The sequence below is a fragment of the Olea europaea genome, chromosome 12 (assembly GCF_002742605.1).
Source record: "Olea europaea var. sylvestris chromosome 12, O_europaea_v1, whole genome shotgun sequence".
Classification (NCBI taxonomy): Eukaryota; Viridiplantae; Streptophyta; class Magnoliopsida; order Lamiales; family Oleaceae; genus Olea; species Olea europaea.
The window spans coordinates 27,452,972-27,478,806 of NC_036248.1; the positions used below are offsets into that span (position 1 = coordinate 27,452,972).

The 25,835-nt window shown below is 35.9% G+C and overlaps 1 protein-coding gene across 1 annotated transcript in view; it reads right to left on the reverse strand.

Annotated features, from left to right (window-relative positions):
* LOC111406850 (midasin) overlaps positions 1-25,835 on the reverse strand; it is a gene marked incomplete at its 5' end in the record, with an annotated part of 42,535 nt that overhangs the window by 8,674 nt on the left and 8,026 nt on the right. Inside the window, 36 exons of the mRNA XM_023036218.1 lie at positions 227-339; positions 426-501; positions 913-1,077; positions 1,176-1,306; positions 1,382-1,463; positions 2,773-2,895; positions 3,047-3,268; positions 3,358-3,459; positions 3,593-3,781; positions 3,865-4,044; positions 4,164-4,313; positions 5,452-5,562; positions 6,515-6,672; positions 6,769-6,892; positions 7,178-7,267; positions 7,373-7,514; positions 8,408-8,484; positions 8,572-8,663; positions 8,742-8,880; positions 8,970-9,221; positions 9,299-9,381; positions 9,798-9,875; positions 10,008-10,188; positions 10,294-11,820; positions 11,945-12,840; positions 12,915-13,122; positions 13,226-13,390; positions 13,518-13,583; positions 13,660-13,749; positions 13,877-13,977; positions 14,141-14,239; positions 15,862-16,009; positions 16,615-16,688; positions 17,763-17,913; positions 18,378-18,432; positions 18,540-18,733. Of these exons, the coding sequence (XP_022891986.1) occupies positions 227-339; positions 426-501; positions 913-1,077; positions 1,176-1,306; positions 1,382-1,463; positions 2,773-2,895; positions 3,047-3,268; positions 3,358-3,459; positions 3,593-3,781; positions 3,865-4,044; positions 4,164-4,313; positions 5,452-5,562; positions 6,515-6,672; positions 6,769-6,892; positions 7,178-7,267; positions 7,373-7,514; positions 8,408-8,484; positions 8,572-8,663; positions 8,742-8,880; positions 8,970-9,221; positions 9,299-9,381; positions 9,798-9,875; positions 10,008-10,188; positions 10,294-11,820; positions 11,945-12,840; positions 12,915-13,122; positions 13,226-13,390; positions 13,518-13,583; positions 13,660-13,749; positions 13,877-13,977; positions 14,141-14,239; positions 15,862-16,009; positions 16,615-16,688; positions 17,763-17,913; positions 18,378-18,432; positions 18,540-18,733 (6,834 nt within the window). The remainder of the gene's footprint in view (positions 1-226; positions 340-425; positions 502-912; positions 1,078-1,175; positions 1,307-1,381; positions 1,464-2,772; positions 2,896-3,046; positions 3,269-3,357; positions 3,460-3,592; positions 3,782-3,864; positions 4,045-4,163; positions 4,314-5,451; positions 5,563-6,514; positions 6,673-6,768; positions 6,893-7,177; positions 7,268-7,372; positions 7,515-8,407; positions 8,485-8,571; positions 8,664-8,741; positions 8,881-8,969; positions 9,222-9,298; positions 9,382-9,797; positions 9,876-10,007; positions 10,189-10,293; positions 11,821-11,944; positions 12,841-12,914; positions 13,123-13,225; positions 13,391-13,517; positions 13,584-13,659; positions 13,750-13,876; positions 13,978-14,140; positions 14,240-15,861; positions 16,010-16,614; positions 16,689-17,762; positions 17,914-18,377; positions 18,433-18,539; positions 18,734-25,835) is intronic.

Sequence of the window (25,835 nt, forward strand, 5' to 3'; positions counted from 1 at the left end):
TACATTTTATAGATTGAAACCTAGAAAACTTTACAACGGTTAAATAGAATACCAGGCACACTGAAACTATAACCATTGTGAATGTCTTTGTATCATTTTGAGATACCCCATAGGCTTCCTATCTATGTTGGATGTATTAATATGTCAATTTGACAAAATTAGGTTTCTTCAACTAGGTTTTATATACTACCAGGAAAATAAAATGCGAGGAAAAGACCAATGTTACCTTCGCAGCATTCATCTCAAACTGTAACTGAAGTTCATCCAGCAAAGCAGGCCAAGATTCGAACTCCAACTTATGCCACGAGGACGCCAGCATGAGAATTGGGTCCAATTCATCTAAAGGAAAATATTTGAGGATAAAAAACAGATTTACTTGTATTCCATCATGGAAAACCATATGCAGCAAAAGGCTAATTGCTTACCAGAGAGAGGGAATTTTGCAACAGTTTCCTGTAAAATTTGTACCCGGTTAAGAAGGAACTGCAACCCCGAGAGAACCTTCAGCGGAAAACAAGACAAGTTAGGTATTTAGGTATTGCAACAAGAATATCCTGCTATGAACCAGAAAATATCATTTCAGCACAAGCAGATAGCTAAATTCAAGGATGCCAAGATCCCTTGGCAAATAATGATTTTAGTTTTCTGTTTATATATTGTAATTGACAAGGTGGAAACCAGGGAAGGAAGGTAGTAAGGTGAGGTAAGAAAAATTATAACTTCAACTAGTTTTGATTCAAAAGTCCAACAGCAAGAGTATCACAAGAAAGAAAGAAGACATAGAAGAACATAAATTGGTTCAAGACCCTGATATATTATATTTTAACTATCACAGAAAAAGCAATAGGATGTACAGCACATTATTAGCTCATTTAAATCTCAAAAACCTTACGCCGGTGGTAAACAATCTACCTTGGCGAGAGGAGTGTTCAATGGTAGAGCCAATATCATTTCAATTACATCCAAGATTTTCTGAAGAGCAGGATGATCATCCCATTCGTTCAAAAGCACAAGAATTCGGTGCTTAAGAATCGTAACAGGCTCCACCAATTTAACCATCATGGATGAGTTTGGATCCTAAATGAGAATCAAAGAGAAAAGTAGTTAATAAGTGATCATTTTCAAGTGAAAACAAGCAAATGTAAAAAAGCACAGGCATTTTAGAAAAGACAAACCTGATAAAAATTGTAAGTGTGAGCTGATTTGTGAGACAATTTAAACTTGTGATCATGCTCCATACAGAGGCGAAGTAAGTGTTCTGGCGTAACCTTAGCATCTAAACTAGAGGAGAATAAACCACCTAAATCTGGAAATTGAAAAGAATGAGAAATTTTACCTACATAAAATTTAAAAAAGAAAAAATGATCAATAAGAGACGCACCTTTAATCATTTGAACTCCCAAAGTATACGAGCCAAGGAAGGAAGATAATCTGTCTAAATCAGACACATGAATACTTCCAGGCTGAACAGGAAAAGCAATGATAGTTATTGTTTCTTAAATGAAAGCTCAGATTGATGACAGAAAAATGTTAAGAAATTGCAAGTTAAATGAGTCCAATACAGAATGAACGAATGTAAAATCTATCTTCAGTAAGTTTACTGTACGGAAGATACACAATTGTGGAGCCTTTCGGCAACACTATGAGCTCATCCATGCTCAAAGAAGATGAATTCAACATGCTTATCAAGCTTAAGAGTAATGACAAAGTATATGTTTCCCAAAACTTATAAATCACTTCAGAAAGGCAAGATACTTGAGAGGGTCCCATCAACAAGATGCGTAATAGAAAACTCTTCACTTTTCCAGCATTATAAGGGTAAGGCACGCCATGATTTTTAGCTAATTCACACACATCACACTGAGATTAGAACAATCTAAGTAGAAACAAAATTTGATGTCCTAATATTTTATGAATGAACTAGTATAAAGGAATGTAAAATCTATCTTCAATAAGTTTATTATACGGTAGATATACAATTGTGGAGCCTTTCGGCAACACAATGAACACATCCATGCTCAAAGAAGATGAATTCAATATGCTCATTAGGCTTAAGAGCAATGACGGCGTACATTTTTCACAAAACTTATGAATCACTTTGCTCTGAAAGGCAAGTTACTTGTGAGTGTCCCAACAACAAGATGCGTAACAGAGACTCTTCACTCTTCCAGCATTATTTTAAGGGTAAGGAACACCATGATTTTAGCTAATTCACACACATTACACTGAGATTAGAACAATCTAAGTAGAAACAAAATTCGATATCCTAATCTTTTATGAATTAATCCGTATTCTTCTAATTTTATTTTAAAAATAATAAGTTTCTTATGAAGTTTAGCACTATCTTTTTTTTTTTTTTCCTAAAGGATAAGTTTAGCACTATCTTATAGAGGAAAGGGTCTTTCACAGGCATCAAAATAAATTATTATTAGAGAATGTTAGTGTGTGATGATGTGTTTGCACATTGATATTGAAAGATCAGCTATACAGCAGTTAAGAGCTTTATCTAGCCGTTGTTTGGTCCGATTTTCTAAAACTCATTTTCAACCACACATTCTCCCAATAGATAAATTTGCAAGTGGACCCATAACTTTTACCACTTTTTAACCACGCATTCTACGAAAAAAAAGGGCTTTAAAAAAAAAAAATCTCTACTAAACAGGGGCGTAGTAAGCTATTAAAAACTTATGCTTGAATCGTGTAAGGCGAATTTATACTAAGTATTAAAAATTTATGCTGGAATTAGGTAAGACAAATTTGAAGTGAACTTACATTCCGAACAAGGTCCAGTGAACCAAATAACTGATTATGAACCTGGACCAAGTCATTCAAATTGAATTCCACTGTGGAATCCCAATCTTCCTCCAAAGTTTCATGCTCCTTGCCAGCTTTGGTCTACAAACACAGTTACAGACACTGTCACACACCATATTGATACACACCTAATATACGTGCACGTACAGACATATAAACGTGAATGTATGTCTGAACACATATACGTACACGTTTCCATGACCACACGGTGCATGAGACCAGGCAATGTTACCTTTTCAACATGTTCTTCGGAAAGCATTTCTTGCCATTCTGAGAAGCTTTCATTTGGAAGCAAACTTGCTAGGTTTGAGATATCTATTTCAACAATGGTCTCGATCTTAAATGCACGTGCCTTGAACTTGAACTCTTGTGCTTCGTTATCTTCTCTAGCTTTCACTTTGAGTTTCATATGCATCCACTCTCTAGCAAACTTATCAAAGATCTCATCCAAAAGCTGACAAAGTTTATAGTACAATGTTATTTTAAGATGCTGATGTGAGAGTGGCCTGAGAACCGGTAAAATTTCACGTAGTAAGACCTCACCTTGAAGGTAGCATCATCCAGAAAACGTGCGTCGGCAACAGAATGTTTGATCTGAGATAGAACATTCTGATACATGGAAATTCTAAGTTGCAGGGTCGAGACCTAATGTAAAGTAGTAGAAGAAAAATTACAAATGCAATTCACAACATGCCAATTAAGACATAAAAGCCTAGTTGCATACCAGGCTTAAAAAAGAAAAAGAAAAAGGAAAGTCATCACAATCAGAATTACTAACCGTTCCATTGTTTACGGAATTTTTTGTGAAACCAATTATTTTCTCTAGCAAATTAATATTTACAGCACCAATGCTTGTTGGCAATTCAATATCACTGGATACCAGTTTGGCCTGCTTATTATCAAGATTGACAGAAACACTTCTAGCTGCACAGCCTCGAGGAAATCTCATAAAAGCATAAATTGTGTGCTGCCAATAAGCTTCAAGTGTCAAGTGCAAACAGCTAAGGGAAAAATAAAAATAAAAAGTAGGGAAATGGATCTCTTATTTACCAGAACCATCTCCATATCTTGCTCTCCAATCTCTTCAAGATACTTTTTGTACAATAAACTAGAAATTATCAGTGATAAGCCAAATTTCATTTCGTATATCGCAACTTGAACAGGTTGAACGACATCAACATATGAAGAGTACACATTCGACAAGTGCTCAATAAAGCACAAAGCAGTCTCCTGAGATACAAGGATATTAAAGAAGAAAGAAACCTTGAGAGAGGAAATTATACACATTGCAGGCTGCTGCATCTAAAGACAACAATTTACTGATCTAAATGATGGCAAGCAAATTATACCTGCCAATTTTTTAATCGGTCGGTAACCTCTCCTGTATCCATGCTTTCAACATTCATGATCCAACCAATGAAACTCGAAACCAACTCACGGAAATCATCACACTCACGCTTCAACTCCCCGTATTTTCCTGGATCAGAGCGGAATGAAATCTGACATAAGAGCAAACAAAATTAGGTGGGTGCAAGTATCTCCTTTGTGCATAAAGAAAATAATAAATATTTAAATGATTTTTAATGCAACCAGATTTAGTAAATTGAATGGACAAAGAAAGAACAATTAAGTGTCCAAATGTGGTATGAGAGTAATTGTCTACGTGAATACAATTTACAAGTAGTTGATGTCATTAACTAATAAGCAAAAAGCTTCTTTTTTTTTTAATAAACAGTGCCCATGGAAGTAGATAAAAAAAATCTAAAAATCAATGTTATTACAGATAAAAAAAAAAAAAATAGTGTAAAATTGTAAACCATCAGGAAAATAAATACTTATCCAGAAGTTTTTTAATATCCACATCCAGAATCTCATTTCCAATAATTGTCTCGAGGAATGAAAACAGATTCTAAAAGGAGTAGAATTTAAACTAATATCCTTACTCTTTAAACATGCATTTCTTTAAGGGAGTAACAATGTCACAAGTATCAATGAATTTTAGACAAAATGTCAGACAGGTAAAATGACTAAAGGACTTCAATTAACTGATGTTCCAGAATTTGTCTATCAAATTTTTATCAACCTACAAAGATCATACATGGATTAAACAATGTCAGACAGGTAACATGAATAAAGGACTTCAATTAACTGATGTTCCAGAATTTGTCTATCAAATCTTTATCAACCTACAAAGATCATACGTGGATTAAACAAGTGCCATTTCCCCACCTCTCGACTAGGAAAATAACTGAATCACTGACATTGGCGAGGAGTGTGTAGAGAACAAAGAGCAACGACCCAGAATCACAAATCCACATAATATTAAAATTCTCAAAAATATTAGCTACATGTATGACGTAAGTGATCTGTAGTTCATAGATTCCAACAACATGGCCACATCAAGAATAAAGACTTTGCCATTTGTACACTGCCTTTATACACTATGGTTGACACTTCATTCTTGTCAACAATGCATTGGATGAAAAAAGGGCTTAAAATTTAAAATGTCCAATTAATTAATGACGTGGCGAAGTGCAAACCAAAATGTACACCAAATTGTAAATGTAGCAAGGTTCCAAGAATAATTTCAAGAAAAAAAGAGATTCAGTATAACACTTTGGAAAGAAGCTCATGAACCTTTCTTCGAAGCCTTCTCTGCTCAGCATTGAGACTTTCCAACAACTTCACTTTGTAACTATTAGCATCTTTCTCAATACTTCCTGCTAAATGGACACACTCTTCCCTTACCTGTAAAGATGCAGTATTAATACATATCTGGGTAAAAACAACAATATGAGCTATGAATTAACCTACAAGCCCAATGACCCAAGGATTTGTAATTCATAATGATTGCAAGGAAATGCAAACCTCCTTTTAAGTTTTGTTATGCAACCAGCAATTCACAAGCAAGTGCTTGCCCCCAGACAATTTTCATTTTTTTTTGGGGGGGGGGGGGGGGGGGTATATGCAACAATTTACCAGTATATTGTTCCAGTTACATTTGACAAATACATCCACACAACATTATAAATGATAAATAAATATTCAATAGAATCAATCTTTAGCTCATAAGATAAATATGTACTTTCAAAACTGGTTCCCAAAATCAAAACAAATAACCAATGATTTCAAAAAATTGATGAAAAAAATAGGACAAAATACATGAAGTACCAACAAAGCACAAGAAAAACATTCCTACACATGCATGTGTTATATACATGTTATATATGTATAAAGAGGAGAGACCTTTGTTCACATGCATTTTAGTTGATCATGTGCATGTAGGTGACATGATATATGAAACATCAGAAAAAATTGAGGTTTTGCATGAACATTTTGAGAAGCAGACAGAGTCAAATGCAGAGTGATCACACAGATAGAATGAAACTATTCTGTGCATCATCAGTACATAATCAGGAAACGCCATGCCCTCAACCATACAGAGAGTGGCAAATGGATTTTTCTAATCTCTCTCCAAATTGGAGAGAGGCAATAACGGATTTTTCACCTTCACTTTTTTAAAGATTTAACATACACTCACAAACCAGCTAATGGTAGACAGTCTCAATCTCATGATATCAGCACTTCAAATCCAGATATTACTTAAACATGTGTAAGAATAACAAATAGAAAGAAAATAAGTGGTTTTTTACACACATGAACGTGCATGATAAAAGTGTACGTTGATAGAAAAATCCACCTGAATTTCGATCTCAAGAGAAGTAATCTTTTCCAACAATTGAGAATACTTAATTGAGTATTTTAGAGTCGGATCCAGATCGTCGCAGCAGGTCAAAAGATTATAACGTAAACCACCAATTCGTAACCAAGCACATCCGAGTCTTCGCACAATGTCTACTGGTACAAGGCAAATGTGAAGAAATAATAAAATTGAGAATTAAATCAAAAATTGGAAAACCTCCAAGCACTAGTAGTTAGTATATATGCACTCACCAGTAGATGAGCATACAGGATAAAGTTCACCAAGCAATGGCTCAATAAATGTATCAATCAAGGAAGTGAATATGGGGTGGTTTGACGACCCAAGAAGGGAAACCAGGGCCTTTATAGTTTCCTGCTGTGACAAGAAAGTAAGCATGAAAACAGTGAAATAAACAATAGAAACAGAAAAATGCTATCCAAGTCAATTGTTCAAGAAACTCAATAATACATATACAGCAAGTGAATAGATTAAATGTTCTTTTTATAATGATAAACACACAACCTCTAGTTCCCATTTAGAGTGGAGCAACTAATACATATAATTATCACACTCTTTTCTTTTTTCTGAAACCAAATATCACATTCTTTCTCACTTCAAAAGAAAAACGGTAATTAGGTTGGAGCGAGGAAAGATATGTACCGTATTCTTTATTTCCTTGAAAGAGTGGAAAGCAGACTTGATTTTAGCAAATTTGACATCCTCGTAAGATTTTTCATGCGCATAAACAATCTACAAGCACGGGTAGAAAAAACCAAAAAATGAAAGATTAGACGTGCCAAATTCATGATTTGGCCATATAAAGAAGCATATTATTCATCAAAGGAGGGGAAAAACCTGCTGGAAGAGAGATCGTGCAGCAGAAAGAAGTAAAGCGTGTGCATGATTCATATTTTCAGAACTTTGCCAGAGACTACGGGAAGCAACTCTAAGCTTGAAGCTGTGAAGTGGATAATCTCTGATAGAGAATCTACTTTGCCTGAGATATACAAATCAATAAAAATCTATAACTCCATAAATATACAAACAAGTAACACAGCACTATCTTCAATGTGGATGAGCATAACACTAAATGATGTGGCATCTCTTATTTGCTAACCAAGGTTTAAGATTATAATGATTTGGACATGGCTACACCTTGGGGGAAAGGGAAGGTTCAGGAATGGGCTTTGTGTAAAGACGAGCATAAATGATATAGAATTCTCAAGACACAGTTAGACAGGCATCCAAGTGCTGTCCACCTTGGCACTGCCTTCCACCATCGACTCTGCCCTCCACCAACAGTGGTTTTTCCTTGTCATCAGCATTTTACTCTCCAAAGTTTTTCAAAATTTCTGCGTATTTTTAATATTATTTGGCTGATATACTTTAATGGATGCCGGTATTTACTGTTACCTAATTTAGCTTGAATTTAACTGGGAGAAGTTTAGAATTCCCCCTTTTAGGGTCTCAAGTTGGCTTGAATATGCTAATTATGCTGAAATATTGTTGTCTTTGTGCAATTTGCTATTCATGATAAAGTAGCTAGCTTTTCGTTTGTTGGAAATAATTGATCACTTTTGATAGCTCCTGGCACACTTTTTGTAGTCGTGTTCATTGGACATGACAAAACATATGAACTTGATCCAAAAGTCATAAGCACACGAGAGACCAATTCAACGCAAAAGGTGGATACCGTTTTCCATGTAATTAATCTATACTGGTAACTGAAAATTTTTCGGGTTTTACCAAAAAATAAAAAGAAAGAGAAAAGAGAAAAAAATTCTGAAGGGCTTAACTGATGACTGTCGTGTTACCATACAAAACTAGAACATCAAGAAAAAAATCACGAGAGAACTTGAATAATCAAAAGAGTGCTAGAATAAATCTTACAACAACTGATCGATCGTTGCCATTTTCAAAGGCAAAAAAATCTTGTGAGGCAGCAGGCCATCATGCTTGTAGAGGTCCTGCATGACCAGTCAATAAAAGTCAAAACAATGAGCCTAGCACAAACCAAAAATGTGTCTTGTGGTAAATCAACATTATAGTCTGACCAATAGCTCTGCTAGAAGAGGGCAGTGTTCCCACAGTGTTGTATGCCACCTAAACCACATCTCAAGAATGAAACTGGATATTTTTTCATTTGCTGCAGAGTGCAAGAATACACTAATTATAAAGATGCCAGAAAAAAATGATGCGACCAGATATATAGAGAAACACGAACCTGCATGACCTGATTCCCAAGCATCCAGGGTCCACAAAATCTTTTGATGAGGTATAAGGTCAGTTGGAGGCCTTGATGAGAAATTCAATGAGAAGTTCAAAGTTGATTCAAGAAGACCAGACAGAGTAGATAAAACCTGCTATATTAAGAAAATGTCACTGTCAAGAAGAAGAAGAAGAGATTTCAAGTAGCCCTTAATTAAGTTAAGGAAGAAAGGAGAAGTCGTACGTGACTTTGTTCTTCAGTGTTAACCAGAGTAATCTTTGTTAGATGCTGGAGTAGCCCCAAATCAAGGAAAAAACTAATCTCATCTGTTATATTTATTGTTTCCAGCCAGCAGTATACACCAGATCTTCTACATAAAACATCAGGAGAGAAGACACAACAAACAGATGAAACTGTATGTATATATGCTTGTTGAGCAGTTCCTGCAATGTCTTTACATTTATTCTTCTCAAAATCCAATCTTCTCAAAAGCATCTACAAGAATGACATATATGTAAATGTCAAAGAACTTCGTTTCAATGTAAATAAGAACAGAACATCATGAAGCATACCTGATACATTTCTTCCAACTGCTGTGGAACAGTGAAATCCTCATCATCTGCTTTGCCAATAATATATGATGACATAGAAACACCTTCAAAAAAGTAAACATCCGCTCAAATCAAATTGCACATCTAACAAGAAACTAATAGAGAGTACTGATAATGAGATCAATACTGAATCCGGCTTGGAATGCAATAACAAGTCAAATCCAAGTATCAAATCATCTACAGATGAAGAAGAAGACCTCTATATAAGTTATAAATCCTATATTTGATGAGATTACAATTTGAAGATCATAATTTTTTAGGATATTGTGGCCATTTTTACACTACCCCCATTAAAGTTAACATATTACAGCACCTGCGAAGAAAGAACGATAATTCACAGTTCCAGTCTAACGAACCCCATTAACATCAACATATTTCAGCACCTGACGAGCGTATGAGAATTCACAGGACCAATACTGGAATAAAAGCTACAAGTCTCAGAAGAAAATGACGATTCTACCTTGCACAGCAAGGAAGCGAAGTTCCGAATTGCAAGACAAAGCAGCATAAATTGGCATCTCATCTGGATCACTTGTAGCTATAGAAAACATGCGAGGTAATACAGAAACAAGTAAAAAATGTAAGAGAGTGGAAAAGAAAAAAAAGCCAGCATAACATCTAAATACTAACTGCTCTTCTGAATAGGGGAGATAAATAAGTAAAAGCATACCAAGCTTCCAAAACTTCATTTTTCTGGGCCAGTCCAATTCACAAAGTTTTGAAAGCTGAATCTGTTTCTCGTACAACTCAGCCGACGAAGGCAGAGAAGGGTGTCCACCATGTGCCCAGAGCAGAGACTTTTGTGAATGAAAAGATAAGTATGAAGTTCCTTGCAGTTTCTTCATTTTCTCCTATACAACATAAAGTCCAAAACATAACTCTAGCATATGTAACAGAAAGATGAAGAAAGGAGCTGGACAAAAGGGAAGGCAAAAGAATGAAGACCATGTCAGTACCTGAAAATTTTCTACTTCTCTTGGGCAAAATTCCCACAATTTCACAGCATCTTTCATCAAACAACGCCAAATAACTAGAAAACATTCTACCTGAGATGAAGTGATACAATTCCAAAAGAGTATATGATGCTCAAGAAGGTCACTGTATGATTGAAAAAGCACATCAAAAGTAGATGACTCGGCAATCAATTCAAGCACTTTCTCTTCCACCCTTCGTAGCGAACTTAAAACGTGTTCAAAACGTTGAGTTCTGATACCACAGCTGTACTCATTCTCATGACTCCATTGCTGAAAGCTAAACTCATTCTCATGACTCCATTGCTGAAAGCTAAGTCTCAGTAGGGGAATACACTTAATCGAGTTGATTAGAAGTCGGCGACAGGAACTCAACATATCAACAGATGCAGTTGCATCAACCAATTCCATGGAAAGTATGGGTAAAGACATGACATCTCTCTCAGTTGAACTTAAAGACATAAGCTTTCTACATGAATGAAGTATCTGATTCCAAATAGGATGTTCGATTTCCTTTTTTAGTAAGCCGGAAAACCAATTGAAAAATGAACCAAATGGCTGTAATTGAGAACCAAGCCACTCAAACCAGTAAAGATAAAGGCAGTAATCGCTTTCAGTGGCCTGCTCAAATGCCCAATTAGCAGCAAAGAACAGCTTTTTCTTGGCTAATTCCAAGTCATAGTCATTTTGCATGCCACAGTTTGAGAGCATATCATTTGAAGCCTTAGGAAACATAGTGGAATGTAGCAACCTAACTTCCATGAGGTAAATAGTTGCAGTGCCTCTAGCAAAACCGCTCGAGCTACTTCCAAATGATTGACATGCAAACTGAGCTCCCAAGGACTCCAAAAGCATACAATTTTGTCTCACACTAGCCTCTTTTGAGTAAAACACAAAATCCCTCAATTCCAAGGGTATTGGCCATCCTCCAGGCAAACATAACAAGCCATCTTGAGGAGAAGGAAATCTTCCAAGTTCCGACATTGATAAATAAGAAATAGTTGCTTGAGCAACAATATCTTTTCCTTCTCCCTCACCGAGGGATGAAAGATATGTATGCTCCCAACTAATTTGGAGGCTCCATGTGGGTTGATTTCCATTTGTGACAAGCCTCTTGAATAGCTGTACCCAGCGTGCAAGTTCCAGATATGTAATGCTTACATTGAGATGGACTCCTTCATGCTTAGCAAAAATGTGGGCTTTGGCCATCATATCAACCAACTTACCAACTGGGATTCCAGAGAGGGTAATAAATCTTTTCACATCTTTGAATTCAATCTCATCCAGATTTTCACTGCATTTCTCGTTGAGCAACCAATTTTGCATTACATATATTTCTACCCCTCTATTCCGCATTGCTCGGGAAACTTCACCATAGCTAGGATTAACTGTGAGGAACATCCTAAATTGAGGATGGGGATGAAGAACCACTGGCTTACCTTCCACAGCCCCACACTCATTAATGGTGATTGATCCAGATTGCTCGACCAAGGAGTTAATCCTATCAAGAACCTGATGGCACAAAACAGAGACCAGCTTACACTTTGGAATAGAATACATTTTAATACTAAAACGAGCTATAGTACCATAAATAATAAAAATAATTATGGAACAACAAACAATAGAACATACAAACCGTTGGGTTGCAAAGGTTTGCATTCTCCAGAACAATCCATTCCCCATTCTCTATAGCCTTTATAAGTAATCCAGTTACCCATTCAAACTTCACAGAATATCTCCTCCTCCGGTAATCTTCCTCCAACTTTTTAATTTTATTAAGAGTACTCTCCAGATTCTTCTGAGACCACGAAACACACAGTCTATATATCTCTTGATCCGAACTTAAAATTTCAATAATCTCAACTAACATAGGGATTGACTCAAAGTATCTCATCCTTTGATTCTCAGAGTCTGTTGCCATAGACCCAGCAGAAGGACCATATTCAATATTTGATAAGAAAGCAAGCCACCGTGTAATCAGATCCTTTCTTCGAAAAAATACCTCAAGGGAAGATTCCAACTGTAAGCTGCAATACTCATTTATATAGCTTTCAACTCGAGCAATGGCAAGTCGAAAGTCACGGAAGGCATTGTGTTGCTCAAAGCATCCAAGCAGTTCAGATATATCAGTTGCAGAAGAAAGATTTAATTCGTTCAGCACATTCCCTGTGACCTGAGCGAGTAATCTAATCAATGAAGTTTTACCAGCAGATGGTGGGCCAACTAATATGCATAACCAATTATGCTTTACACATTGTGTTACAGCTTCCAAGCTATTACGTATGCTGGGCAAAATTTTAAGCTCATTATAAAATACTCCAGAAGGTTGATAGCGATTCCTCTCAATTGATATGTTTCCTATGGTTAAGTAACAAGGATTAAGCTGAACTCTTGGTTGCGGATTTATAAATGACTTCAGTCCAAAAACCTGTTCATATAACTTCATGACTTCTCTTCTATCAGATGGTGTGCGCATTCTTTGCAGGTAAACAGTGCTTAAAAAACAATCAAGTTTTGATTTTTCCGGAGCACCTGAAAAATATTTAGTGTGAGAGAATACATCATGTTGATATCAATATAATAAATCAAGATAAGTAATAACCAACCCTGTATGATTTGACATGAACGGATCACATCTCGCAGATTAAACTCCCATGGGGACCCATCTTGACCAAACTTGTGGTACACCATCGTGTCTTCATGTAATCTTCTATTGAATAATACCAATTTCAGAAGAATGGCTCTTGGTATTGATGGATAAAGTGAACTACATATGGAAAGATAATCCTCCTCGACTAGCTCATCAACGTAAACCTGAATCCAGTTGGAAGGAAAAAAATCGTTAAGCCATCGACATTCACAAAAGAGTTAAAACTCGGACGCACTGCCTGTGTATCTAATGACAGACAAGTAATACCTTAGTGAACCGGTTGAGAAAAGACTTCGGAAGGCCTTTCCGGCCTCCTCCCTGATAAGAAGGATTCTGACAAGCAAAAACCCTAAAAGATGTTGGACACTTAAAAGAACGACCCAATTCAGGAATGAAAACCTCAGCTCGATGGTCCAATATAGCGTTCAAACCCTAATTTTCATAATTAAATTGTCAAAATCTATGCATAAAAAAACTAGTATTTAATAATAAGCAAAAAATACTTTCTACATGAAAGATAAATAGCAAGTACTGACAAGTGACAAATATAAAGTGATACCTCCAAGACAGATTGTGGAGCAAGATTAAGTTCATCCAGCAGAACCCATGATCCCTTCTTTAAGGCCTGATTACAAAACATACAGAAAATCATTAGATTTCATAATCAAATCATACTTCAAGACAAATAACAATTTTCCAACCTGAAGTAGGATTCCATCAGACCATGCAAACTGTATTCCTTCATCACTCTCGACTGGCAAATCTGATCCCAGTAAGTCCATTATGTCGGTCTGCACAAATCAGCCAATTAAGATCTTGTAATGCCAATATTCATACAAGGGTGGCTACAATACCAGGAAATCACAGTGTGGGAAATGAAATAAATGAAGGATTAATAAGGAGGGTTCACTCACTAACCTGTTCTGATAGGTTGATTCGAACAACGGTGTGCCCAGAATATTTTCCAAGGGCAACAATTAAACTTGTTTTCCCAACACCCGGACTTCCTTCCAACAGAACTAGAAGCATGAAAATTCTAAATATCAGAAAGCTCATCATAGAATTTTCATTCTTATTTAATAAATACCGCATGCAGTCAAAGGAATACACAGACAACAAATCCACGCATATAAATATATCATTGTTAATCAAGGTACATAATTAGCTTGCAAAAAAGAGTACCAGGCTTTGAAAGCTGCATAGCACGCAGCACCCGCAATGCATTTCTACAGGTGGTTGGTGCAAGGAATTCAAATCCTTTAGCATCAATAGTCTCAGCACCTGCACAAGATTAAACAAGATCTTTACGATAAAGCATATACTCCATAACGTACTAGTGCAGACAATGCTTGATGGAAAGCACTTAATGAGGGATGAAGATCAACCAACAGGCAGTAAATGATATTAACGTACTAGTTGACTCTCAAGATAAAACTCATGCAACCAAAATAATCCAACATTCTGAAAGCTTTTACCCTGACCTTGTGTGATAAATTCAGGTCAAAATAAAACATTGTCAACTTTTTGTAACTACTAAATTTCATGTAAATTACTTAAGATGTTTCAGTTAAAAAGTCTCTTTAACGTACCATAAACTGCTTGAGTAAAAAAAAAAAAAAACGCAAATAAACGAGGACATGATATATTTCTATTCATCATCAAAAAATGAACAGAACATAGAAAGAAGCAAAGGAACGGGTACATGATTTATTTCAATTTATCATCAATATACAACTAAAATATAGAAAGTATCCCTCTACCTAAAACAGTTACATTACTAAATGATATTTTTTGAAAGAATATACGACTTCAATTGAGAAACTAACTCCCAAACCTGGCATACTAAAAACAGCAGCTATATATTATAGCAACAATAGTGAATGGACTGAGGAAAATTTTTTAATAGGCACATCCAGAAATTTTCGTATTAAAGAATAAAGTCTCCAAAAAAAAAAAAAAAAAAAAAAAAAAAAAATTATTTAAACTTCTGTAAGACCAAAAAAACCAAGATCAGAATTATGTTGTATATTCAACTACTTTGCTCCTCCAGAAATAGATAAGGCACAGCAGAGATATTTGAACAAAACCACACATAAGAGTAACCAATCTCATAAAACATCCCCTATCACTTATAGAGCATTTTCTTCCATCAACAATTATTTAGGTGATGAGTAAAGAATAGTGCTGAATACCACCAATGAAAACACTACATATCTTCTAATTTTAAAAAAGGTTCTGCAAGTAATACACGAATAATGTGGCAAATTAAGTTCAGTTGTTTGCTGCCGGGTTGGATGAGCCAATAAATCGAATGCGTTCGGTCTAACACATAACGACACATGAAATTGGAAAAATGCTTCAAAAGTCAGGATGCAATATGAAAACAAATTCAATTCCTTGAAAATCAGATGACTTGGGCAATCTAAATCCATATTTTTTCACATCATCAAGTGTTTCAACAATTTTAAAACAGAAGAGGGGTCTTCTCAATGTAGAATAAGCAACAATGCTACAAAAGATACAAGTGGATATATTTTTATACAATATGAAGCTGTAAGCTAGCAAGATGGAAGTACAAGTACGAAAGATAGAACTGTACAAATCCTATTTCATTAAGAAAGGATTAAGGCTCTATTTGAGCCCCATATTTTGGGAAACAGATTTGTTATAGTGAATATTTTGGAGAATGTGGTGTTAAAAAGTAAGAAAAAGTTTTAGGTTTAAGTGTAAAATTATTTTATTGGAAGAATGTGAGTTGAAAGTGAGTTTTTAGAGAATGAGGCTCAAACAGGGGATAAATCTCCTCCTCCACCAAAAAGAGAGAATATGTAGATAATCTTTTGATTCCATCCAGCGAGAACTGCAAGTGAAGATTTATGAAGAGTGAAAACTGTAATATATACCTCTTTCAATATAGAAAGGATGAATTCCAAAGTGGTCATCAAGCTGCATGCTGTCAGCAGATATCGAGACTGTTGAACTTCCAAGATTAGCCCAACCATAAGATTCTAAAGTGGAAAATTTGGAGAAATCGAGTGTATGATTGTACTCCTGTCATAATGAAACAAAAGCACCATTATATTCTTTATAAATATGCTTGTTATCAAAGCCAAACTGAACATGCATGTTAGGCATCCAACTGAACAAGAAAGAGAAATTTGTGCTGTGTCAAAAGAATAACTAATAAAAGAATGATAAATATATGCATGTAGCCAAAGATCATTGTAGCAACTATCGGTTGGGTTCTATGCATGTAATGCGAAGGTAAGGTTACGTTCAAAAGCTCGTATACTCTCCACTGACAGAGAATGATTGATTTACTCCTAAAAATTTTCTCTATCACTGATATTCGCAACAAAGATTTACCAAGATATTTTATTTCTTTTCAGAAGAGATATTCAGCAATTAAATTTTTTCTGCCTACTTGAATAAGCTCTAACGAACGGTACAACCAAAGAATAACATCATATGGCACAGGTAAGATGTTTTCTATTTGCCAGCATATTCAATTTCTTCTTTTTTTCTGAAGAGTCAAACATTAGGGAAATATCATATAGCTTTTATGTCATTTAAACTATATATATTTATGGTTGCCTGTGTAACTAATTTCTTCTTTTTAGTGAACAAAATTCAGATTGACATGTATAAACCACCACCTTCAGTGTTTCCAGAAGAAAAGTAAGGCATTTCATCCTTAACTCTGTTGCATCGCTTTTTGGTATATTTGTACCTAAAGGTCAACAGAAAATTTAGAGGCAAGGTCAGTATATAATGAACAAATGACTGTAAATAAATAAAACAATTTAGAAATGATATATAACAATTAACTCAGGCAGTCCTATGCAGTCCTATCTAAGCAATAGAGAATGATTAATTATCTTTAGGCAGATTAGGTACTGCAAATGTGACATTTTGATTTGAGTTAAAAACTCGAACTCCTAGCCCTTTTTGCATTCTCTCTCCCCATTGAACCTCAATCAGAATCTCTTTCATTATCAATTGACACAGTCCCTTGAAAAATAACAATATCCTATTCTTCACTCCAGCCCCTCTACGTAACTCTTTAAAGCTTCTGAAGTAACTCTACTCCCTTATCAAAAGAACAACATGTGTATCAGATTTACCCCTTGTTTGAGCCCCCATTCTTTTCATAAAATTGCATTTTTGAATAGTGTATTGATCGAAAATGTGTGGTTAAAAAATAAAAATAAAAAAGTTTTGGATTTGCATGTAATATTATTTACTGAAGAATGTGTGGTTAAAATAATATCAAAACACTGTTTAAGAATGTATTTTTTTCAAAGAATGGGGCTCAAACAGAGGGTTAATTTCTGGCCCCTCAATATGTATATGTACTCTATTTTCCAAATATAGAGAAGTAACACTTGCAATGGCTGGGCTATATAAACAATTTCGATCTCAGAAACATGTTAAGACTGTCTGACATAAAAATTAGTGTTATACAACCTATGTCATTAGAAGTCACGAAAAGTCTGCTCAAGTCAATCACAAATAGACAATGAAACAACTTGTACATGCTTTATTGACCAGTATGTCTCTTTTTGACATAACCAAAGAAAATTCCAAATGAGGAGACAACTTTTATCATCACTAAAGCAACAGAGATCATAATTGATTTTTTGTGAGAACGTGACTATAAATTAATTAATTTCATCTAAAGAAGTAATAAAATGTTGTTAACAAATAGTTTGGCAAGAAAGCTCAAAGAAATTTTTTTACCATTAAGAACAACTTTAACAAATAAGTAAAAACAAAATATGCAGCCAAAACCACAGACATGTACCTAAACTAAGTCCATCTAGTAACACAAGGAATGCCCCATGTAGAAATGCAAGTTCAGCTTGTAAACTTCCCTCCGTTGCATTGATAAATGATACCCAAGACAAGAGGTCTCGTACTGTAAGTATTATTCCTGTTTGTAAATGGTTGAACCACTGCATGGCAAAAAAAAGAATATACGATAATGACACTAGCCATCATTCATATAAATAATGCAAAACTATACTTAAATACAACTGGAACTGAAGAAAGCAATTAGGCCATCATGTCACTATGAGCAGGAAAAAACAATCAATCAGACAACAAAAGGAATTTCGGAAAAACAAACAGATACGAAGGGATCAAATTCTGCTTTGAATGTTTTTATTATAGAAAACCCTGATCACCATTTCTACTGGACATACTTTTCCAAACATGAAAGTTCCAAAAATGGAACAACCATTGCTTCCAACAAAAAAGGAACCTATCTTCATGGCATATAGTTCGGATAATTAGCAAATAAACCTAATGGATTTGCATTTACCATAAAACAATCCTAGGAGTTTACAAGTATATTGTTGAACAAATTATAATGGATAAAACAAATATGCCATCTATGAACAACTGGATGAGAATGTACCTCCCAGAAATTAAGCATGGGATCCACAACACCAGCAATTTGTGGGTTTAAAATCCTGTGGAGAATATTGAGGAAAAAAATCATTAAGAAATAACATATATACACGTAAATTACACATACATGTATCGCATACTGTTCCAAAAGAAAGTTTACTAAATTTACCTCTCCAGAGCAATACTTTTGAGCTCGTCTGTGTCACTAACTGAAGGAACCCATATCTCTGTAAACCTATTCCGAAGGGCAGGTGATAGTTCCTTCTTACCATAATCTCCACCAGGATTCATTGTAGCAAGGAGGAAAAAGTTTGGGTGAGCAATTATACTCTCAAGATCAGACCCACCTTTCTCAGCCAAAGACTGCAGATATTGAGACAAAAAATATCAGATAATGCTAGAATATAGGGCGCATAAAAAAATTTATAGAAGTGATTGAAGATTAACCTGAACGTCATAAAACTAGTTCAAGTAATCAAGGAAACCAGATTGTATTAAGTTATTTCTTTAAAACTGAAAGATACAACAGAAATATTGATCCTTATCCTGAACTTGGAGAAGTTGGTTAAACAAAGATTGGAAAGTGATATTTTAGGTAAGAGCAAGCTATCACAAAAATGAAGCAATCATGAAGCAACTTTATTTCCACACAGGAATTATGAAAGGAAAGGTGAATGCGAAGAAAAAATAAATTGTAATATAGTCGATCAAAATTATAAAAAGGAGGCAGAACATGATAAAAGTAGAACAGAAGTGAGGAAGACAGATTATGCAAATGTTCAAACAACAAAGCCCAAAAGAACTTCAACAAGTAACTACATTAACATTGAAGGGACTCATCAATTTCAAGTACACTTTTCCAGCTCACAAAAGACGCCAAAAAACACATTATTTGTCACTATATCACACATATTAGGCACATAATTATATTGTAAATATAGAATAGCCTTTATTTCCTTTTATAAGAAATATGATTATGTTGTAACTAGGAAAGTGATGCAATTAGAAGATTTACTAGAAATATTTTGGCTGTAAGGACGGTAATTAGAGACAAAGTTTCTATTTAATGAGAAGAAACTTTCAATTGAGAGGCATTCAGACAATTTTAACATGGTATCAGAACCTCCTTTGATTCTGCAATTTTCTTAAGGTTTCTAGCTGTTGCAGAATCTGGTCGGAAATCTTACAAATTTAGTTTGGGCTAATATTTGGGCTAGTGTTACCATATTTATTTTGGGCTAATTGGGCTGCTGTTACAGTGTTAACTGGGCCACTATTTCTATCTTTTGGCTACATTTTGGGCTGCTAACATTCACCTATTGCTGTCTGAGCTGCAATTTATTCTTTTGGGCTATTGTTGGGCCACTGTTTGGATTGTAGTAAACATATTAACGTTGTTGACTGATTAGAGGAACTGTGTTCGAATGCTACATTTATGATGTCGACGGAAAATATTTTTGTCCGTTTTAATGGAAAAAATTACTCCACATTGGAGTTTCAATTCAAAATGTTTATAAAAGAAAAAGAACTTTGAGGACATTTGGATGGATCATCTACGACTCTGAAGATAAAGAAGGGAAAGAACAATGGGAAAGTGCAGATGCTCGTATTATCTCATAGATTTTGGGATCAATTGAATCTTATATGATATCCAATCTATGCTCATTCACTACAGCCAAGGATATGTGGGATTATCTCGAACGTATTTACAATCAAGGAAACTTCGCATGGAAGTTCTAATTGGAATTAGAGATTGCACAATACAATCAAGGTAATCTTTTGATTGATCAATTCTATGCTGGTTTTCTTAATCTATGGAATGAATTCTCCAGCATAATTCATTACAATGCTCCCAAAGAAGCATTAGCTGCATTACAGGAAATTCAAGTAAAAAATCAAAGGCGTCAATTTCTTATGAAGCTTCGATAAAAATTCAAAACTGTTAGGGCTAGTTTACAAAACCGCAATCATGTTCCATCATCGGATATCTGCCTGGGAGAATTATTACGTAAAGAACGGCGTCTCACTACTCAACTGGGAATAGGACAAATGACTGTGTCCTCTAAGGTTATTGATGTGGCTTATGTTGTCCAGGGATGAGGAAAATCTAAATATCAGCTGCAATGCTACAAGTGCAAGGAATATGGACATATTTTCAAGGATTGTAACAGGACATTCTATAATTACTGCAAGGAAGGACACATCATTAACGACTGTCGCACATGACCTCTGAATCGCTAGGCTCGGGCTTTTCAAGCCAATGTTTAGTCTACCTCAGTAAGCACCTCTTCTACTCTCACACCCGAGATGATACAACAAATAAATCAGATGATTATATCTACCTTCTCTACTTTGGGACTGTAAGGTAAGAAAAATTTACTCTCCTCTCCTTGGTTGGTTGATTCCACTGCTTCAAATCATTTTTTTTTTTTATAGGTAATCAAATAATTTTATTACTTAAAAGAGAATACACGGGGGGTGTACAATTACTTTAAGCTATTAAGGAAAAACATGAAATTAGGCAACCCATCTACAGGATTTCTAGCCACAGCATTAAACCAAGAATACAAGGTAAAGTAAAATGTTTCTCTTATCTGCTCTCTTGTCTTTGTTTGGTCTTCGAAGCAACGGTTGTTCCTTTCTCTCCACACGCACCAAACAATGCAGCCCGGGATAAGGTGCCATACTAATTTGCTATCCTTATCCCGAAGTTTTCTACGCCATGCCCGTATCACGTCCTCTATACGACGAGGCATCACCCAATCCATAGATTGTGAACTGATTATACTGTTCCAAATCCAACGTACACCATCACAATGAATGAACAAATGATCAATCGTCTCCCCATCCTTCTTGCACATATAACACCACTCGGTTGCATAAAAACCTTTACGACGAAGATTATCTACCGTTGAGACCTGTCCCCTCACAACTGTCCACAATAGGAATGCCACCCGAGGAGGCAATTTACACTGCCAAACCAACTTCCATGAGAATGAATTATTCACACATCCCATGAGGGAACCAAAGTATGAGCGAACTGAAAAAATGTCATCCTGTGCTGTCCTCCACCTGATGCAATCCCTCTCTCCAATCCAAATTTGGGCCTCATGTAAAATTGTCATAAATAGAGAATAATCTTCTAATTCCCAATCCTGAAGATCCCTCCCAAAAGTTATATTCCAGCTATAACTCCCATTATGAATGTCTAAGGAATCACTCACCATGGCAGTGGACACTGAGGCAATACGATACAAGGAAGGGAATCTCTCCTTCAGCGGTTGATCTCCGCACCAACAATCATCCCAAAATTTAATCTCATTACCATTTCCAACCACAAACTTCAGTTTATCCAAAAATGCACTCCATCCCCGTCGGATATACCTCCACAAGCTCACCCCATAAGAACCACGATCCTCAAATGTACACCATCCCCCATCGGTCACACCATACTTCGCCCCAATTATTTCTCTCCAGAAACTGTCCCTCTCCACTCCAAATCGCCACAACCACTTGCCTAATAAGGCTTTATTGAACAACACAAAGCTCCTCACCCCAAGACCTCCCATCCTCATCGGCAAACAAACAACTCCCCAATTGACCAAATGGAGTCTCCTCTCCTCTCCCAACCCTGCCCACAGAAATTCTCTTTGAAGCCTCTCTAGTCTCTTTGCCACTGCTATCGGAATGGGGAACAATGACAAAAAGTAAGTAGGGAGATTAGAGAGAGTGGATTTAATGAGAGTAAGTCTACCGCCCTTAGAAAGGTACATACGCTTCCACCCTGCTAACCTTCTCTCCATCCTTTCTACAATACCATTCCAGATATGGGTACTTTTAAATCGTGCCCCTAATGGGAGTCCTAGATATGACATCGGCAACTGCGCAACCTTACAACACAATATATCAGCCAGCTCCTCGACATTATTAACCTCCCCAACTGGGATAGCCTCAGACTTTCCCAAATTAATTTTCAAACCAGACACCGCTTCAAAACATAAGAGCAGACGGCGCAAGTTCCTGAATTGTTCTACATCTGCATCACATAAGATCAAGAAATACAGAATTGAATCCATTTACACCATTTATCCCCAAAGCCACAGCGCCTGAGCATATATAACAAGAAACCCCAATTCACATGGTCGTAAGCCTTCTGAATATCTAGCTTACAAAGCATCCCTGGGGCCCTTAGGCGCATTCTTGAATCTATGCATTCATTCGCTATAGGCACAGAGTCCAAAATCTGACGCCCTTTTACAAATGCATTCTGAAACTTGGACACTACTTTTCCCAGTACCTCCTTTAATCTGTTTGCCAGGACTTTCGAAATAATCTTATACACCCCGCTGACAAGGCTAATGGGGCGAAAGTCCTTAATATCAGTCGCTCCCGGTTTCTTAGGGATAAGCACAATAAATGTGGCATTAGAACTTCTCTGAAATCTGCCACGTTCAAAAAAATAAGATAAAGTATTCACAATGTCCAGTCGAACCACATCCCAACACGCTTTGTAGAATTACTGCTTCAAATCATATGACTAGAAATACAAATAACTTACATAATGTTAAAAAGTATGAGAGTAAGCAACACACAGAAATGGCCAATGGTAGTACGCTCCCAATTATTGAGGTTGGAAATTTAGGGCCTTCATTTAACAATATGTTTGTATCTCTTGATCTATCTACAAGTTTGATTTCTGTTAGACAATTGGTGGATAACAATTGTGATGTTCATTTTGGTCGTGATGGTGGTCTTGTGCATGGTCAAGCATCGGGGAAAGTGATCACAAAGTGGCCTAAAGTGAGACGTCTGTTTCCTCTCCTGTTTTCCATTCCAAGTACTATTTCTTTAGCTCATACTGCTATAATTGAGGACTCCAATGTCTGGCATAAGAAATTGGGACATCCCAATTCTACTGTTTTGACTTATCTTGTGAAACAAGGTTATTTATGTAATAAAGATTCTATTTATCTTTCTCTAGATTGTACTACATGTAAACTCAATAAAAGCAAAATTTTAACCTTTTCCTGATCATGTTAGTCGTGCTTCTACTTTGATATTATTCATACTAATATTGGGGGTGTCAATCCTATTATTTCACATGCTCAATACAAGTATTTTGTGAAATTCATTGATGATTACAGTTGCTTTACTTGGGTGTATTTTCTCTGTTCCAAAGCCAAAGTCTTCTCAATCTTTTAGACTTTCGTCGCTTATGTTGAAACCCAATTTTCCACTAGCATTAAAATTTTACGTTCTGATGCTGGGGGAATATATTTCTAAAGATTTTCAGGACTATCTCAAAATAAAGAGGATCCTTCATCAACGCTCTTGTCCTTATACTCCCCAACAAAATGGTGTTGCAAAACTTAAATTCGACACATCCTCGATATTGTTCATACCTTACTTATTGAATCTTCTGTGCCTTCCTAAGTTTTGGGTAAAAGCTTTATTACGGCTGTATATTTGATTAATAGATTGCCTTCCTGCACTTTGGACTATGACTCTCCTTCCCGCACTTTAGACTATAACTCTCCTTACTCTTGCTTGTTTGGTAATGTTCCCGACTATCATTCTTTACATACTTTTGGTTGTGTCTGCTTTGTCCATTTAACACCCACCGAACGTCACAAGCTTACAGCTCAAGCAGCTAAGTGTGCTTTCATGGGATAGAGTCCTACACATAAGGGGTTTATGTGTTACGATCCAGACACTAATAAGCTACGCATTTGTCGGTATGTGGTTTTCTTTGAAAATCAATATTTCTTCCAGTCTCGTATCACTCCTGATTTTGCTTCTGTCATTCTTCCCACTTTTGATGCTATACATTGTCATATTGAACACTTCAAATTATGAATTGTATATCATAGACATCCCTCAGTGCCTCTTTCGCCTGATCTCGAACCGATATCTAATCTTGAACCTCGTCCTCCGGAGCTTGAGCTTTGACGCTCCAATCGTCTCACTCATCCTCCAGAAAAGTATTGTTTCTCACGTACTGCACTCCAAGCTACAATTGACACTACTTTTGTCCCCAAATCTTACTCTCGGGCTGCTAGTCAAGCTTGCTGGAGGCAAGCTATGCATGAAGAACTTCAAGCTCTCAAGACAATCATACTTGGGACATTGTACCCTGTCCAAATGGGGTAAAAGTTATTTTTAAGGCTAGACAAAACTCCCAAACCGAGTGATTTATCTTAAGTTAAATATCCGAACGAGTATTTGAATCGAGAATCGTCGAGTTTGGTTCAGTTCTCAATTCTAGATCAAGAACCGAATCTCCCTAATTTTTTTAAATTTATTTATTTTAAATATGCCAAATTATTTTTTTCTAAATAAATTTGCTAACTAGTTAATTTAGTTCAAACTCAAAATTTTGATTTTCTTATTTCTAATTTTCAGTTCAAAGTCAACTTATTAAAATTGACCTAAGTTTTATCCAAATCTGTTATTCTACCGTAGTGCCATTTCTACTGTTCTGGAGAAATCAAATTGAAACTCGACAATGTCTCTTTTAATTATTTTGAGCTCGCTATCTTCTTCCTGTGATTTTAACAATCAAATTTAAGAACTCAGCAAAGAGAGACGCAAAAAACACATAAAATTGAACTACCTTATTTTGTAAGAGCTAAGATTGAACATATCATTAGTTGAATAAATGTCACTTTGTAAATATTAAAAAATTTAATTATAATACGGAACATGGGAACCGAATGGAACCAAACCCGAACAGTTCCATAATTAAATTTGGACCCGATGATTTCACTTACTAAATACCCAAAAATTCCAGGTCCGGTTCGTTCTCGTTAGAAGCGAACCGGACCGAACCATTTCCAACCCTAATTATTAGATGCAAATGGGTTTACACAAAGAAGCTACACGCTAATGGTTCCATAGAACGATACAAGGCACGCTTGGTAGCAGTTGGCAACAAACAATATGGCATTGACTTTGAGGAGACATTTGCACCGGTGGCTAAGATGACTACAATAGGCACTATCACTGCCATTAATGCATCCTAAGAATGGTCACATTGAATGCTTTTCTACATGGAGAACTGAAAGAAGAAGGATACATGACTCCTGGCCTGTTCACCTACTCATCCTCTGAAGCAATCATTATATAGTTTAAAGCAAGCACCGCGGACATGGTTTGATAAATTTCGCATTACTCTCCTTAATTTCAATTTTATCCGAAGTCAATATGATTCATCTCTCTTCCTTAGAAAGACTGATATTATAATTATGGTAGTTCTAGTGTATGCAGATGATATTGTCATTACAGGTTCCGTGTGTGATCCAAGGGGTAGAAATTATCGAGTATTTGAGGAATGTCGAGATAAAGTTAAGACCAAGAATCGAGCTAAGTTGGAGACCTCGAAGAGCTAATAAATCCGTCCAATTACTTGATCGAGCTATGGAGTCCAAAATGTTGAGGTTGACAAGCCAAACAACAACCCATATCT